Below are 18,985 nucleotides of genomic sequence, written 5' to 3' on the forward strand. Positions count from 1 at the left end.
GACATTAGATAGGATCTTCCAGAAGGTCTTTGTTGCAATGTTTTCCATCATTGAAAAAAAATTACATCATCAAATAAGGACAATAGCAGCACAGCTTATTGAAATGTTACAAGCAAATTTGCATTTGTTCTCATAAGAACATTATGAATGCCCCCATACACACTTTAACTGTAAAATGCCTTTTTTAAGCACCATGAAATCTACAAAAAGAAAAATAGGTAAAACACCTCCACACATGGGTTTATCATCATCGTCACTGGGTTTCTTGCCTGTGACTCTGGAATGGAAATGGGGACAAAGGTGGTCATTTGGGTGATTTGCATATCTCTTCTGGGCACCACTGTACTTTCTCCCTTACAGATGGAGCCCTGGCAGCAAGGGTAAGGTCATAAAGGTAACCTTTGTGCCACAGGTCTACTGAGTTGTGAAGCAGTTCTTTTAAGTGTTTTGGTTTTGTTTTGTTTTGTTTTGTTTTAATGCAGGAAAAACTGAGATTTTTCACTTAAGAACCAAGAACATAAGAAGCCTGTCCTCTAATCACAGGCACCTATGAAAATGATAATCATTTCCAGTAAATCAGAGATGTCTTTCACTTCTCTGTCACTAAGCTGGTGTCTTGTGATCCACAGATAGGAGAAGTCCAAGAACATAGAGCATGGATGGGTCGATGCAGTGTAACACAGCTATTGCAGAAGGACAGAGGGCCGAACTTTGTTTAGAGTCATGTAACTGGCACACCATCTCAAGGTCTCCACCGACAGAATTAACAGCACCCACAAAACAAAATGAAAGTGACCTTTGTTTTCAAGTAGAGTTACATTATTCTTAAGACCATTATTAACTAGCTCTTACACTACATCAGCAGAAGCTTCCTGTGTTCACTCAGCCACTGTCTTTGCACACAGTTGCGTTCTAGTGGGAAGAAAGGCTGCCTCCCATGAAGCATTACTAGAATGCAGAATGCAGGAATGTGGAATGCAATGAACATTTGTTTCCTTTTTTATAGAGGCTCTGCATGCTTGTTTGTCAGTCTTGTGATTCTGAAACCACTCTACACACTGGATGGTTTACAAACATACCCACTCTAGTGAGCCAAAATCTGCCCTACCCAAAACCCTGGCAGATATCTCATTAATCCCCCAAACCAAGTGTACAAATAAGTATGCAGGCTTGACTTGGCTAGGAAATGATATCCTCTCAGAGGGATGTAAGGGGGTGGTTTGCTAATGTTTAGCACAGCTAGAACTTTCAACATAGAGTTGTCCCCATAGAACCTAAAAAGCCATTTCCTCCATGCATGTGTGTGTCTGTGTACAAGAGAGAGGGAAGGGGGAAGGGCATGAATTCATACAGTAATCAAAGGGAACTTTTAGTAAAACTGACTACAAATAGCAATGACTTAAAATTCTTTAGTCTTAACACCATGCAAAAATATGCCTTCCCAGCACGACAGTGTGCTAAAGAGCTGTAAGGGTGGATAGAGCCTGAGCCTACACAGAGCACAATCCCAATTGAACACCAGTCTCTCAGATCTGGTCTCCATCAATCGTGCAATAAATAAACACTGAGCTCTCATCCTAACCTAAAATGCAAGGGACCATTAGTCAGTATTCACAAATCCAGCTTGTAATTTTCTGGTTTAAGTGAATTAATTCATGGACTGGGGAAAGGTTTGAAAGAAGACTGCAGAACTGAAAAGGATTTCAGTAATAATCTGTGTTCAACTCCATGTGCAGATGAGGTACAGGGAACCTATGTGCCCATTCACATAGGCTGTGAGGGGTGGAGTACAGATAGTAGTTCCAGACACCTTAATTATCAGCCAGTGACCCTTTCCCACTACACATGTGCACATGCACTGTACATTCCTCCATCCAAAATGATAAATTTCTGGAATTAATCACTACTGGGTTAGGACTGGGTATTGAGCTGTATTAGCCTCTCCACGCTGTCCTTTAGCTCTCACCAGTAAACTTCTAGATGAGATAAAAGCTCTGTATCCAGGTGCCAAATAAAGTAGAAAACTCAAACTGCCCAATGAAGATACTGAACATGTGCTTCTTCCATGTGTAACATCAGTACATTTATTCTGGGTTTACGAGGGAAAAGAGGGGGGCTGAGATGATGCATGTATATAACACGTGCAGATCTGTCATATCACACATGTTTTACTTGCTGTTTTGTTCCATCTCTAAAAGGATAACTAACATTCAAGTAACTTCAATCAACTCAAGTCTTAGCTTGTACACATAAAGAGGAATCAAATTTCATTCCTTCTCAGCTTCTCCTTTGGAGAGTACTTCATAGATTTTGCCCGGATACTCAAAGGATCAATCTTCATAGATGGTCTTCTTTAACATTTGTTAGGGCTTTGATCCTATACTCAGGGAGTGGGTTATACCCCAAAGGCATCCACGCTCCCAACCCAAAGCTATATTTGATTCTCAGTATTACTGTGATTTGACTTTGAGGAAGCATCTATACACAGCAACCCATGAACCTGTTCCATTTGGTAGATTATGCATCTTAGACCTCTGAGCTGTGTTATTCCTGCTGTATGAAGAGTTCCTGCAAGGAAAGCAAGGAAAGTGCAAAAGAGTGCTTTCAATGGGCATTTTAACAACACGGAAAAAGTGCCATTCACAGATTCCCCAAGCCAAAATAGTATACACGAGGTATTTTCAAGGGCAATTGTTGAGGCCAGGTTTACCCAAAGACCTCATGCCCTCTTGGGGTAAAAACTCCTGTATTCCTCTTACCTCTATCAACTGTGCTCAAGAAGCCAGCAAGACAAGTATACACACACACACACACACACACACACACACACACACACACACACCTCAAGGGGGCATGATGCAGACACTGTCACAAAGTTGAAAGCAGGCTTTGATCATATTTTCAATGGCAAAGAAGGCTCTACTGCCTTCTTGCTATGCACTACTGAGTAAGTTACTTAGCCTCCCTGAGTCTCCATGCCCTCATCTGTATAAAAGGTTTGCAACACTTCCCATGTGATATTGTGAAGTTTCAATGCGTGCCATCCATAAAATGCCCAATTCAGTGCCAGGTCCATGGAAGACACTTGACAAATTACAGGGAAACTTCTTTGTCAGATTTGAATCTAGGGATTACAATTTTAACACACGACTAAAGAGATACCAAGGTACTACACAGTGGTAACTTAAATGAACAAGATCTGTGTACAGTTTAATCAGGAAACTTGACAAAACAAGAGAGGGAGTCTCAATTATCTACCTGTTCTTTAAAACACAAGAGGTGAGGCTGGAACCATTCCCATAATAAAAATTCAACATCCATACCTGTATAAGCATCATTACCCAAGAGCTTAGTACTGTGTGGAACACCAGTGTGACCAATGAGCCAAAATTCTGCCCCAATAAAGGAGTTATCCCACAAAGAGCCCTTGACAGAAAGGGCCTCATCATAGGGATTATTTGACTTCTCGAATGTATCAGATTGTTAGCCAGAACAAGAAAGTCTGGGGGCTGGGAAAATGACTTCTGTGTTTCAGGCAAGGGAGGGCTGGAGAGCTGTGCATTTGTGGGAAATAAGCAAAAGATGATAGGTCTTCCATGGTAACCAGTGACCAAAGAGGCAGTGGGCAAAATTTTTCCCTGGGAGTTAGGAAATGGCTGTATGTTTTCTGGAAGTCTCCACTTGTGCTGTGATATTTTAGTAAATATACTGTGAATTGTTATAGGAAAATTCCATGAAATACCCAAAGGTAGTACTGAGCCTGGAAGACCCATAACCTACAATTCCTCATGTTATAAGGTCCAAATGTTTAAATGTGGGTCCCAAATCACTAGCTAACTGAACTAGTGTGACAGTCATCCAACTCTGTTAAAATGAGGTATACACAGACAAGATAATAACCTAGGATGAATTTCCCCTTTCTGGTAAAATTCCATTTAAAATCATCCTCCCAAACCCATGACCAGACATTCTCTTGATTTCGTCCTTCATTGAATGTTGTAACCTGATGAACAATCCTAATTATCAGGTGTTGATTATTGTTGCCTAGAAACAATCATTCACAGGGGATTTACAGTTTTAGTGAATAACAAATGTGATATAAACAAACAAGGAAGGGTTAGGTTTCCAAAATAAAGACAGCCAAACATAAGAGTAAAATGAAATCTTAAATACTTAAGTATTTTTTAAATGGCATTAATGGCACTTAAGCTGCTGCAAGCAATTTAAACCATTTCAGTCATAGTTTAGAAGGGTTGAGTAAGAGATCATTTTCCTTTTGTCTGGAAATAGCAATATTGGGTCTCATAGCTATGTCTACCCTAAGACACCCAAAGGGACAAAACGCCCTGAGATGGAAAGATGCCATGGTCCTCCTCAGTGTGTCTCACAAACGCAGGATGTCTATTTTTACATAAAAAATTAAAGTCAGCTAGACAGAACAGCAAGCCACTGGCATCATGCAAGGCAATAATTTTGGTATTTTCCCCTCCTATCAAAACAAGTTAAAACCGAAGTTCCAGTAGAAAAGTGAGCATGAATGTTTCAAATCAGTTTATTTTCACCTTCACACTCACTGAGGAAAATGCATGATTTGCCTTCCAACCAGGCAGCAGTTGAGGTGTTTTCACCAATGCTTGCAAGTCCACTTGTGGACTACCTAGCCCTGTGAGAAGAACAAAGCTCAGTTGGCCTGTCGGTGGTTAAAGTGATATCCACAGTGGGATGTGTTTTGATTTCTTTTTGTGTGTGTGTAATGAGAAAAGCAATTGCACCTTTTAAAACTTGTGCTCTGATCTGCTTCCAACAAATCCCTGATACTCTTGGGTCCCAAGGACAACTCATTTGGAGCTCAAGAACAGTGGATGTTATGCACTGAATGGTCTGTATCAAAATTCAAACTCAGAGCACATGCCAAAGTGTCAACTCAAGCGCTAGCTAGAGTTACCAGTTCACCTGCAAACAGCCACCCTTCTTGTGTGTGACCCGTCACTAAGGGTAGGTTCAGGAATGGAGACTCCATTTAAAGACACACCTGTTCCTTTAAAGGTGGCTGGTCTAAGGAATAGCTGCCCTTGTCCATGTGCCATGCCAGGGATGCGCTATTGCCCAGGGTACAGCATTGCCATGGGAATTCTACGCACATGGAAAGCTGTGACCCACTATGTGTGCAAACGCCCCTGTGTGTCCTGCAGCTGCTATCTGAAATGAAGTTCTTGTTCTTTGATTCATTTTGGCAGAGCAAGCTTTCAGTCATTTATGGCACAGTGAAATATATTCTTCAATGCTATGTAATTTTGGACTAACAAATCTGTTTAAGGCACATGTCTCAGTGTGAATATAAAAAAAAATAACAACAACAAAAATAAAAAAAAAAAAAAAAACACTTAACCCAACTCAATGTCTTTAACATTTAGTTTCTGTCTTCAAGTAATGAGTTGTTCTCTAGCTCCTGGTCTTTGGTGTCCATGGGTACCATTCCATTCTCCATTTCAGCTTGCTGCTGGATACATTCCGTCAGCATGGCTGTGCTGGAGTTGTCAGAGTTACACATCTTTTCTGTCTCCTCCTCTTTCTTCTCTTCATCCAGGGAGTAATTCCGGAAGGTCTTGTAGATTTTCTGAACATCCTCAGGTAAGGTCTTTTTGAGATCTTTGTTTTTCCTCTTGGTGAGTTTGGAGGTGGAGCCGAACTTATTAATGATGTTGTCCTCAGAAGCACCTTGCCCATGTTTGTTAAGTTGCTCTGACCCCTTGAGACGCAGGTTGTTAGGTCGGTTGTTGATGCTTTCCTGGGATGAGGCCTTGAAGCGGCCTGTGTCCAGGGCTGCAAAGACAGAGCGCTTCTCGGGGGACAGCATGTCCAGTGAGTGGGCCCTCTGGTCCAGGCCCAGCCTCCGGCGCTCCATGCTACGGATGGTGGCTGCCCGCTGCAGCTTGTCATGGATCTCAACGCTGAGCCTCCGTCTTGTCTCTCGGAACTCAGCAGTGACATTGGCTTTCCACTCAGCTGCATGGGCCTTGATTTCACCTACCTGTGCAAAAGACAGCAAAGGACATGATGAGAAAGTTCTCTCCCCTCAGTCTTCTAGCACAGTGTCCCAAGGGGAAGAGGCTGTATCTGGGGGAGACTGGAGGATAATAGAGCATGGCTCCCAGGGAAAGAGACAAAACACTACCTCTTCCCTCACACTCCTTGCAACCCAATTAGATACCCATCACAAACTGGCTAGTGATTCAAGGAGGCACATGAAGAGGGAGAGGGGCATCTGAAGTGCCCCTGAGGCTGGGAGGCTCTGGGTGAATGAGGTGGACAGCATTCTGGAGGAGAGATCAAGATTGGGGTTCCACTTGTCTTTCTTGTCTTTTTTGAACTGTGTAACCTCATTCTTCCCACGTAAAATGAAAAAAGCATATCTGGCTCACAGGGCTTCTATCACTACATAACATTTTTTAAAACCACACCTAACTCGGTCCTGGGCTTTTACAAAGCAGGTGTTCAGCAAGCCCATGTCATCCTCTGTTTCTATTATCTCTGTCTTGGTAGGATGACCAACCTGTCCCAGGTTCCTAAGAATTTATGGGGTTAATCCAAGCACTGAGGACACGGCTCAATAGTAGAGCACCTGCCTAGCATGTGTAAGATCCTTGGGTTCAATATCTAGTAATCAAAAAATAAGTTTTGTGTTTGAGGAAATCCCCTAAGTGCTGAGTAAACTAGGATTTTTGGTCACCTTATATTGGACCATGCTACAACCATGTGTTATGGGGCTTCCCCCTGGCTAAGGAAGCCCCTCCAAGGCTCCTGGGAACCACATTTCTCTGGTTCTTTTGTAGGAAAAGGGTGTATTCTACAAAAGTCCACCTAAAATTCTTTCTTAGAAAGTGAATCTTTGAGAATCAGCACCAAATTTCTTGGTTACTTAATCAGCAGGGCACACAGTACATGTCTCGCATTTTCCCATAAAGCTGAATGACTCAAGGTTTTCATTTAGGAAGGTCAGCATTTGTGTTGTTCTTTTGTTAAAGCTGATCATCAGCAGTTCAGTTGACCATCTGGGGAATCAGACTGGAAATGACTTTGACAGTGTCTATACAAGTCAGGAAAATTAATGTACAGTTCCAGGAATTGGCTGTTCTCCTTCACCAAGTGCCTTCTGGGGGTCTTTATATAGAATAAACTGAAGAGCTACCCTTAAAGGGAGTGTCCCTCTCTTGTTCTCTTGGGTTTTCTTCTCTCCGTTTCTTTAGCTCTTTCTCTTCCTACTTATTTTCCTCTCCTCTTAGAAGAACTGATGATTTGAGCGTCATATAATTTGTCTTCTTATGCCTTTCTTTTCTTGCCTTTGTGTAGGTTTTTCACAGAAATTTATAAGAAGAGTAAAGAATGAATGCCCCTTGCAACAGGGATGAAGTCTTAAGTCTGACAACCTGGGGAGAACACGGGACACAGACTGGAAAGAACCTTTGAGCCCATTTCCCCATGGCTGGCCAGTGTTGGATGACTTTAGTCTCATTGTGTCCAATGGCATTTTTATGCTAACCCTAAGTCTGAAGGACAGGCCAGCTTCCCTGGGCTTCTTATAAGTCCTTGAAGCCTCCCCATGTACTTGCTGACACAGGGCAATTGCATTCCTCCCTCAGCCATAGGAATGGATGATTTCTATTTTTTCTTCACATTTTTTGAAGGAAATTGTTATTGTCTTCTAGGGGTCTGTGGGTTGATGAGTGAATCCCCACATTTTCTCACTTTCCAAAAATAGTTCTAGAAATAACTACTACTATTCCACTCAACTTGGCTCTAGATAGACCAAAAAGGAACCCATATGATCCCCACATGGACTCAAACAGCCCAGGCAAGATAATAGACACTTCTCAACTGGAGCAAATGGGTGTCAAGGACATTCATGGGGCTGAGAGGTGGTCCTACCTCTTCTTTTGTCTTTTTGGATAAAACCCGAAGCCAGTCTCCGATCATACTGAGGACAGCGGCAAAGTAAGCAAGGCCAACAAGGATCCAAAACCACACCAGGGGCTTATACCACTCTCGGTAATTGATGCCAGCATTTCCCCCTGAAAACAACCAAATGTTATCTTAACATGGTAAGCAGTTGGCCTTTACAGAGCATATTCCAGCCCATAAAGTACAGTGAACCCATCATCCAGCATTAGGCTTGCAGGCTACAAGACAGAACAGATACCAGAGGGCAAAGGAAAGGTATGTCCCTATCCTACTAGAGCCTGGCTTGTGGCTTAACTCCTTTGGTTCTTAACCAGTAACCTCAATTCTGTAACAGAAAAATGTCAGTGGCCACTGTGTGCCACCTACTCTCAACCTGAGCATTGACAAAGAATGACTTTTCATAAAAGAATCTCAGATCAGGCTTGCCTGTCATATTGTTTTTCTTAAACTTCTCTAAAAGTATCTTAATAAAAATTCAATATTGTAGATGCAGTGTGGTATTGCACACCTATAATCCTAGCACTCAAGAGGTAGAGACAGGAGAATCTACTCTTAAGTTCAAGGCCAGCTTGAGGTATATAATGAGTTCCTGGTGAGCCAGAGCTACACAGTGAGACCTTGTCTCAAAAAAGGAGGGAGGGAGAGAGGGTGGAAGGATGGAGGGAGGGAGGGAAGGAGGGAGGGAGGGATGGAGGGAGGGAGGGGAAAAGAGAAAGAGCACAAGGGAAGAGAAGGGGGAGAAGAGAAAGGGGGAGGACCAAAGACAAGGGAAGAGGGAGGGGATGGGAGGGGAGAAGAGAGGAGAGAAGGGAGAAGAAAAGGAAAAATATATATTGCTAAACCATTCTAAATGATTTTTGAAAACTCAGAATCATTTCCTTCTTAGGTCCACATGCACTTACCAAGTGAGTGTGCAGAAGTTAGGCATAATGGCATTACTGAGACTTTGATCCATGAAAGCATGATTTAATGCTAAGTGAGGGATAGTGTTTATTTACATGATGCTAATCCAAGAGGTCAATTAAACCAGGCAATTAGAACTGCCATAAGCTGTAGCTAAAGGGTACCTGTGAGAGTATTCCAATCCCATCATTTTATAAAGTATTACAGAAAAAATCCATCAAACCAAATTGGCCAGTTGCCTAAGGGTACTGACTAGCTGTTCCATTGAAAGAACTAGTCATTTATTCCAAATAATTAGCCTATTTATTCTAACATTCCTGCAAGCACTGCTTGAAGACAGACAGCACACAAAATAGGTTCTAAGCCCAGTCCACTCTCCCAAAGGAGGGAGGAAGCTCAGTGATGCCATGGACATGCCCTGTTCTGAGGCATCGCTGCCCAATAAACAAGCAGAGCATTTCTAAAACAATCTATGTGAGTAATGTATTAGCAATATTAGTGGAAGATTTCTAAACTTTCCCACTCGGTCATGATTGTAAACATATCCGGAACCACTGAAGCCATACTGAGCCTTATGGCATCAATAACAGCTTCAAAGATCAGCTGGATAGACACCAGGACCTTTGGCTCTTAACAAGTCCAAATCCACTCTGCAATGTAACCCATGAGTTCTTGTGGGCTACTGCAACTCTTTGAAGTCAGAATTTCAGACACTGGCACAGGGTCCTATGGAGTCAAGTCCCATTTGCTTCAGTTTAGTTGCCTTCATTATTTTTCCCCCTATAGCCAACTCCTCCTTCAGGATTGTTTCTATGCTAAGCCAGAGAATTCCCTGGTATTCTTTCTCCTTTGGGTTAAGTAAATATTTACCCTTGCAAGTCACTAGCACCCAGCCAAGACCATCACTAGGGTGCACTAGCAAGCACTGCAGACACAGCCCTCTAGGTAGTCGTTCATAAGTGGCAAGGCTGGAATCAGAAGTTCTGTGTGCATTCCCATACAGAGTTGTAAAATGCTCCACTGTTTTTAAGCTGCCCCAAAGTGGGTCAGGGATGAAATAAAGAAGTAGACCTCTATGGTTTATGTCCCAATTGTTTTTAGTGGAGTTGATAACCTGTCAGAGCACAGTGATCATCAGCTCTTCCTCATGTCTCTTGTTTTAATGATCCAGCAACCTTCCCTATCACTCAGTGTGGTTGACACCCCTTATGCACAGGTTGTCTTGGTGGATTTAATCAGAGGTGTACCAAAAATATCTGTTCTAAGTATGCACATGACTTTATTTTCATTACTCCCTAATCAACACTGTATGGAAACTATTTACATAGTGTTTATATTGAATTAGGTATTTCAAGTCATTTACACACATATGGTTTAAGGTGTATAAGAAGCTGTACATAAATATGTAAATGCTACATTATTTTATGTAAGGAATTTGAGCATCTGTTGATTTCAGTATCTACAGGGGTCCCAGAGCCAATCCTCTGTGGGTACCAAGAGAAGTCTCTATTAATGGCAAACTCCCATTGAGTGCATTTTTCAGGTATGCATTCTCCAGGTTGGTCTATATGAGCTCTGGAAACTGGAATTTAGAAGACATTTTTCTAGACGCTAGAGAAATGGCTCAGCAGTTAAAAGCACTTGCTGCACAATCCTGATTACCAGAGTTCGGATCCCAGCACCCACATAACAAGCTGGGAATTCCACGCAAGCCAATAATCCCACCTCTAAAGGGAGACAGACACAGGAGGACTGCTGAGGCTTGCTGACTTCTAGTCTACCCAAGAAAACATAAGCCCCAGATTCAATGAGAGAACCTGCCTCAAAGGAATAAACAGAGTGATAGAGGATACTCAAGGCAGTCTTCTGACTCTGCTGGCATCTTCACAGGCATGCATGCCTGCATACATGTACACATACACTCACACAGACACACATATGCACAATTAAATAACCAGGTCTCTAATTTAAGTCAGCACTGTGCATGTAAAAAGAGCCTAATCTGTGAAAACTTCTGTACAAAGGGAATACGGCTCTGTAATCACTAGTAAGGAAGGACATTAAAGCAGATCCTGGGACAGTGTAGGGCACACTCCCCTGAGTAAAGATAAAGGGCCAAGAGGCACCAAAGTGTTCCACCTATAGTGGCTACTAATAATTGCTAAAAGGCATCAACATTTTCCTAGTTCTCACAGTCAGAGCTCTAAGATTTGAGTACTGATTAATAGATTGAACTGAGCTGCTACTTAGAGAGCAGGGTCTATCACAAGTATCTAAACAACTTATAGTCCTCTGGACAGTGACGTGAGCACAGAGAGCTTGGAAACATTCCCTATTGCAAACTACCCTGGAAAGCGCTTAAATAGGTATCAAATGGCTCTTGGCTCCATCTGCTCCCAGATGTATTTATCTTCAATGGAAACCTCATCTGACTTTTTTCAGGAATCCACTACCAATGTTACAAAGAGATTGAGGCTTATGGTTGCTCCTCTTGGCTCAGTTTCTCAGTGTGGTTTCTCTCCAGAGCTTGAGGACTCGAATCAGACAACAGTGGTTGAGTATCTGCACATGGAAAAACTGATGGGGTCCTGGATCTGTGTAAACCCAGGACGAATTTTGCAAGGACGATGGTTCTCACTGCAGCGTCAGGAGACTTAACCACCAAATCACTGCATATCAACCTCTATGATAACTGCTCCTGAGTTTCATATTTTCCTTTTGCTACTTATGGTCTTTATCTGTTGATTCAAGGACCCTCAACACAAGAAGTCCTGAATTCAATAAGAAATTCACTTCACTCTTACATAATTCATGTACTGATGAGGGCACTAAGCATCCTAAGGAGGAGAGTGGCTTCTCAAGCAGGAAAAAAAAAAAAAAAAAAAAAAAACCTGCTGCCGCTGTTACTTATGGTAGAGTTTATAAACACTGAATCATTTTTGTTTGCATTTTCTGCAAACACCTTGTTACCATGATTTTAATTTTTTTTCTCAATGCTGGGGACCCAAACCCAGGGCCTTGGGCTTGCTAACCAACCACTCTAGAACTGAGCTAAATCCTCAACCCCTAATATTGTGACTTTGAAAAGCATAGCCAATAGATGGTTTCCCCCATCAGGGCCCAAGTGACTGGAATGCCCAGGTTGCTTACCTGCAACGAAATCACCAAAGCCCACTGTGGTCAGAGTGACCACCACAAAGTAAATGGACTCCAAGGCTGTCCAACCCTCGATGTGTTTAAAAATGACAGCAGGGATCGTCACAAACACGATGCAGCCAGCCAAGATGAACAGAATGGTTGAGATGACTCGGATCTTGGTCTGACTCACTTGCTTTTTCTAGAAAGAGCAAAGGAATAAGATGGACAGGCAAGTCAGAGGCAGTACCCTGAATTCAGAAGACAGATGCCCAGGAAAGGGTACACATCAGTGATGGTTAGCTTTTCTTAGGTCACAGCTGTGCAAAAATCTAATAGCAACTGTGAACTCCCTTCTAGAGGAATGTACACACAGAAGTTTCCAGGTGGTCTAGGAGGACCACAGGCCCCTTGAAAACCTCTTGTGCTTTCAGTAGTCCTTGTATGGCTCCCTTGCATAGTTCTATAACCACAGCCCAATTCTGATCTAACTTGCTCATTAGTGTGTTGTAATTATTTCCCAAGAAGTGCTTGCTGTCATATTTCATGCTTTCTGGTCTATTAGGGGCCTGGAATTTAGGGATCCCCATGCATTGGCAGTGGATTTGTACCTAGTTTTCCTCATGTCAAAAAGAATAAGCCAGGGGTGGGGGAGAAGATGGCCTTATTGGCTCATGAGGGAGTAGGATCATTGCTCACATTCTCCAAGTCTCCTCCTCTGAAAGGAAGGAAAACAAATGAAAAAGGTATAAGGACAAAGTTAAATAAAAGGGGAAAAACCCCACTAGTCCTCATTTGTGGCAGCCTTTAAGCCAAGTTTTAGTATGTATTTTCACCCCCTGTGGGATAGGTGCAGCTCTCTAAATGCACATTTAGTTGAGCAGATGCTGTGGTTATCATGTTGTTGACTGTTTCACCCATGAGACAGGACACTAGCCAGAATGACATAGTCCCTTCCTGAAATATCATAGAAGCTTTAATCTATGCTTCTAAAGAAGTCAGAAGTTTGGCAGTAAACATACATGAAGATTGGGAATTGGACTCACACTAAGGCAAATTAATTATGAGAGGCATCTAGCAGAGTCCTAGGTGGCCATGTTGCATCCTTAGTAAAGCCTTCCCTCAAATGTACTAAAGGCTACCCTGGCCTTCCCTCTCATGGAATAATCTAAATCTTATCCAGACTCCTAGAACTGGTGCTAGAGATTGTCACTGGGCATCCTCAGTACCATTTAATGGTATAAATATATGAAATATATGCTTAACACTATGCGATCTGTCTACATTGCCTTGATTGGTTTTGGCAAAAGCACAAATCAATATAGGAAATCTGTACCATGGAATCTGCTTCCTGTTCATTGCTTCTGTGAGTATGAAGGTAAAGAATCTCAGAGCATAGAGAGGCCATTGCATTCATGTTCTCATTTTCTGATATAAAACCAGAAGCCAAAAGGGTGAGAGACTTGCATAAAATGCTGCTTCTAATGAGGGGCAGAGCCCAGATTAGAATTCTGTTGTAATTAACTCTGTCTTGTGGTTAATGATGGAAACAGCTCTTCAAGTTATTAAACAATTCATCAGCTCAAAGCAAGTTGTCAGAAAAAGTTGTCCTTCCCTAAAGCAAGATACTAGATTCACTCCTCCTGAAGAACAGGCCATCCTGTGTCTATTCTGAGAAGGAAGACTGGGAATGAAAACTAGTCACTGGGTGATCTGTCCAGAAAAAGCTGGAGAAACCCCAAAATAAAAGGGTGATCCTCTGGCTCCAAAATGGCATGTAGTGGGAGTAGGGAAAACAATTTAATCTCAACTCCTGTCTTCTCCTTGAATGCCCAGAAAGGCCTTCTGAAGAAAAAAAATGATGAGATTACCTGAAAACCATGGAATGCTTTGCTCATTCCATTAGCTCCTATAGTGGATGAGAGAATTTTGTTGGGAGCAGCTGAGCCCCTCTGATGACCCAGGAATCTACTAGCCTAGCTTGGCTTGTAAACATGCATGCAAAGTCCAAAGCCACGAAGGAGATTTCACTGCACACCATTAGGTTAGTCTAATTGCTGGCAATGGGACTATCATCTCTCCCTTCTGTAAATTGCCCTATTCAAATGCATAATAAAATTAAAGTGAATTAAGTGCTTATGTGATGGGTTTTTTTTGGGGGGGGTCTCTTTGAGACAGGGTCTCCCTGTAGCCCCAACTGTCCTGGAACTCACTATGTAGACCAGGCTGGCCTTGACCTCACAGAGATCCACCTGCCTCTGCCTCCCAAGTGCTGGGATTAAAGGTGTGCACCACCATGCCTGGCATGTGATGGTTATTAAGTCATAAATTGGAATGTGAATGCAACTGCATTATAAATGAGGATGACTTTGACAAAGAAGGGCAACAAGTATATAGGAGGGTGGAGATCCACCTGCCCTCCTTCTGAGATGGACAGGAGTAGCCTTCCTTGGTGGAGGGGAAGATAGCATATAGCAAAGACCAGGTGGTATATACTACCCTGTCTACATTGCCTTCTAGAGTTTATCTGCAAGGTAAACATTTCCCCTTCTAGTTCCTGCTCAAGCTGACTAGTGTCACTCAGTGGACACTCAGGGGTGATGCTCAGAAAATATTTGGAGCATTTAATTATCTGGGGAGTTTGGGTGACTTAAGAAATTTTGCATGTATGTGGGTAGGTGTATGAAAATAATGCATATACACTCATACTTTTTATAAAAAGAGGTCTGAGCCTAAAGTTTCATCAATGTCTGTTATCGTGGGCATTTCTGTTTTTGCTGTCCTCTAAATAACAGCAACAACAAGAACACGGTTGCTTCAATTGAACATTTTGAACTACAGAATTCACCTTGGAGCCTCTGCCCATTTCACATGCCATGTGTGGATCGTCGGGCATTGGCTCTGCAAGTGTTCATTCTCACTGTAGAAGGGTTTCTAAGGATACAGTCTAGGGACAGCCTACCTGAGACATATCCTATCCATATTGCTAAACAGCTGAGGGGCCCTGTGCAAATTTTTTGACCTTTCTACATGTTCATTTCTATGCATTCTCCATTAATGAAATGGAAATTAAGAAATTCCACCTTGTGGGGTGGTTTGGAAAAGTAAATGTGTGTAAAGACTTAATGCAGTGCTGCTAAATGCTCAGTAGTTGTTAACTGACACTTTCTGTGTAAAAATTCAAATCTTTCCTTTAATGTGAACAGTGTCAGACTTAGGGCTTCTCTTTGCTGATGAGAAATGCCCCCATCATAGCTTAAGACAATTTCCATCCAGCCTTAGGAGGTCACTGCTGCTTATCCCTTCCTGGATGCACTATCCCATACAATTACTTCATTTTCAATTTGGGAAAAGTAGTTCCTTCTCCCTTGGTTCCTCTGTGTTAATTCTGGATGAGCCTCTTAGATATTCTAATTTTGTTACTTGGGAAGTTTTTTTTCAATTTATTTCTCTCTGCTTTTCAATGAATCTTTCTGAAATTGCTAAGAGTTGCCTATAGCCTCTGGGATGTGAGCAACAAGCTACAGAGGGAAATTGAGAGGCCCAGGCCTCTTCTTCCTCCCTGCCTCTCCAGACCCCGTGTCACACTCTACTTACAGGCCGGAGCTGGTGGGGTTGCTAGGCAAAATCACACCATTGATGTACCAGTAACAAAACGGCTACCAGAAAGTTTTGTGCAAAGGCCCAGATCCAAAAGAGCCAAGGTTAGGCTAAGAGAATGGCTATGTGGGAGGAGATGATTTGATATCACATTTGGGCAGAAGTGACGAGAGTATTGTGTTTTTCTGACCCAATCTTTTGTTCCCACTTTGGTGACTATATAGGACAGATCATGTCTTCTTTTATAGATAACTGCATACTATTATACAAATTCCATTTTACAAAACTATGTCTTGTTTCCAACTGGTACTAACTATAGGAGTTTTTGAAAAACTCAAAATTCATCTCAGAGGAAGTTTATTAAGTCACAAAAATGTATGTGAAGTTATACTGAGAAGGACACATGAGCAGGAGGAAAGGGTCAATTCTTAGCTCCACTCCAAGAGAGAAGTGTGCATGGAGAACTCTGTTTACTGTTTCATATATCAGAGGGCCAAGCCACATGTCCAATTATCATGAACACAATTCTCTGGGGTTTTTTTTTTACATCTACAGTGTTATTTTGGAAAGCACAGATATTTCTATTCATTTGTGGGCTATTTTACTTGATTTTTTACTTCCTCTAATATCTGCTTTTCTTCTCATCTTTATGTGATTTCTTAGAATTCTGACATTCACTATATAGATTGCTTTGTCTGGCTTAGGAGTATTTTTAGTATGCTTTTTTAGCCAGGACACTGGAAATCTTATTCAAAGACATAGTAATAAAAGTACTAGAAACAGAAGCTGGATACACAGAGCTTTCATTTATGGTGTGTTGAAATGCAAACATATCATCGTGGTAATATAACTGAACTGAGGATAATTTCTCAAAGTGGAATGATAACAGAAAGTGTCTCCCTAAAGGTTTGATTTTAGCTTCTTACTATATTTTCTGCCAGGATTTTTCTCTGAAAGGTCCTATCATCACTAATTGTTTCAACATCATAACGAATAGCCACAAAGCACCAGCAACTCTACAAACTTGAAGACAGCTTTTGAGCAATGTAGTCTAAAATCTCCATGGTAGAGACATTCTAAACATAGGTTAGTCACTGCACATGGCAGAGATGCTCTAAACATAGATTAGTAAGAGCACGTAGTAAAATCTCCATAGACACCACTTACAACATCCCACTCAAAACCTCAATACACAAATGAATCATATGTATATTCAATAAGGAGTGAAAGAGTTCCATCCAGCCTCTGATCCAATCACTGCTCTGATGATTCTTACCATACAAAGCTTTTGGAAAGATTCTGGTGCATAAAATGGCACGATCTTTATCATTGGAGTCCAGTGGAAATGCAGCTGGGCTAAAGAAAAGTTTAAGTTCATAAATAATAAAATTCTTAATCCACTCCAGGAATTCTTTAATTTTTATCCATTTACTTATACAGTCATCAAATTAAGAAAAGTCATGGAAAAGAGACCCCAGGACTTTATTAAAACTTTTGACTTCCATCTCGAACATACATTATTGTGTCTTAACATGAATAAGTTAAATAGTTCAGTAGTTGAACAAGAATATCTGAATTCTGGAACTCAAGGGGGAATAATAATAAAATGAGCCCTGCTTTGGTACTTCGTCAGGCTTTCTATCAAATGCCATGGATTTGAAATCAGAGCTACCAGGTTTTCGCTTAGCAATAAAATTCTGTTGGGTCTCAAACTCTTATATAGTTTTCCAACAGGCAGACACTAATGGGCCAGCTCTGTGCAAGATACTGGTCTGCTGCATTGGTCTCTGCTACACTATCTATAGTCTTGATGAGCATGTGATAGTTTGTATATCTTAATTCTGCTGAATGAAGTTGCTAAAAATGTTCTAATTAGAGATATGAGATTATAGATTTGAATTTTGAGTGATATTATAAAGCAAATGGATTGCCTCTTAACTCTTCTAAGTTTTGTTGTGTTGCTGCTGCTTTGTATGTCTTGGTATATCAGGATGCCATTTCAGGTTCTCTGGCTTTTTAATTTTCATGGAGACTATACTCTCCATTGTTATGTTCAATTGTGCTCCTTTTTGTCACATTTAGATTTTTTTAATCCAACTGTCCTCTTCTTATAATTCATCCTTTTTCTTCTTTTCTTGCCCCCCAAAATAGAGTAGAGGATATGTTTTCTCAATACATTTGTTGTGTGACTTTTCCTGGAGATATAGAAGCAAATATATTGACCCCAAAGAAGGTACCAACAACAAACCAAAGGAACAGTTCCACCCAAGTATAGCTTAGTGGACCCATGAGTTTACAGAGGTTATTTCCGAGTATGGGTGAGAGGTTACTTGGAGTACTGATGACTGAAAGGCAGCCACATGACCAAAAAGCCTACCCCAGCATGGGTGATAGCTCAGTAAAGCTGCACCCCTGGAGCTCCTTGCAAGATGGACACTCATTACTGCTTCTGTCTTGGAGGAAGGTCTTGTGACTCTTGTAACTTTCAGAAGCTTCCTGAACCTTGTGAGTTTCCTTTATGCCCCGGTATATGTCCACTACTTTGAGAGCGTTAGGAGTCTCCCTCTCCCTCCAGAAGGGAATGTTTCAATTCACAAAAGACAGCTACACAGCATGTTTTTTTTTATAAAGTTTTCCTTATCATCTTCACATAAGCTTCTGAAGTTGTTCCATTTTTTCTGCTTGATATTTTGGTTTTTGTAATTCTAATGTGGAATTTTCAAGGTCAAGCTTTTGTAGTTGTTCTTACATCTTCCCAGCACTCTGCACAGCCTCTGTGCATAGGTCCCCACTTTTTGCAATTTGGTATCAAGGTTATAATCATCCTCTTTTAAAGGATATAGGACTAGGATAACAAGTACAAAGTTTGTTGAAAACTCAATTCTGTCTACTGATTTCATGTATATATGCTTCTTGCTGCAATAAAAATTCAAGTCTCTTCCATCCACGCTCCCTTACAGCAAGTAAAATAGCATGCAAAAATCTTTGTTTTTCTGTCGATATCTGCATGACATACTAGCAGTTTGGCGGCCATCATGTTTTCACCTCAAGCTTACTGAAAAGCAGTATTTCCACTGGTGTCTATGACATGCAAATCGGTGCCATGTTCAAGTAAAATACACATTCTCCTTGCGGATGTGGTAAGGCCTTAATCAAAATTATGCTGATGTATCTGTCACAGGCATCAGTGTCACACACCTCATTACTAGGAAAGCTATCTGTCATGGATGTCCATATGTCTTCCTGCATAGTACAGAAGAGTCCTTCCTTCATCCTGACCATTTCATTTATGCTACAGCCAGCCTTCCCTTGTAGAGGACCAGCAGCCTGTGAATTGGCCTCAAATAGTCTTTGTACGTGAATGTCAATACAGATTCTTTGGAGATCT

General features: G+C 41.5%; 1 protein-coding gene across 1 annotated transcript in view; it reads right to left on the reverse strand.

The window, feature by feature from the left end:
- Positions 1 to 4,749: 4,749 nt before the first annotated feature.
- The window catches only part of Kcnk10 (potassium two pore domain channel subfamily K member 10), a 156,763-nt gene continuing 142,527 nt past the window's right edge, over positions 4,750 to 18,985 (reverse strand). Inside the window, exons 5-7 of the mRNA XM_008843780.2 lie at positions 12,013 to 12,199; positions 7,927 to 8,069; positions 4,750 to 6,031 (exon numbers count right to left, since the gene is read on the reverse strand). Of these exons, the coding sequence (XP_008842002.1) occupies positions 5,411 to 6,031; positions 7,927 to 8,069; positions 12,013 to 12,199 (951 nt within the window). The 3' untranslated portion in view covers positions 4,750 to 5,410. The remainder of the gene's footprint in view (positions 6,032 to 7,926; positions 8,070 to 12,012; positions 12,200 to 18,985) is intronic.

The sequence above is a fragment of the Nannospalax galili genome, unplaced genomic scaffold, assembly GCF_000622305.1.
Source record: "Nannospalax galili isolate Female #2095 unplaced genomic scaffold, S.galili_v1.0 scaffold500, whole genome shotgun sequence".
In the NCBI taxonomy this organism is placed as follows: domain Eukaryota; kingdom Metazoa; phylum Chordata; class Mammalia; order Rodentia; family Spalacidae; genus Nannospalax; species Nannospalax galili.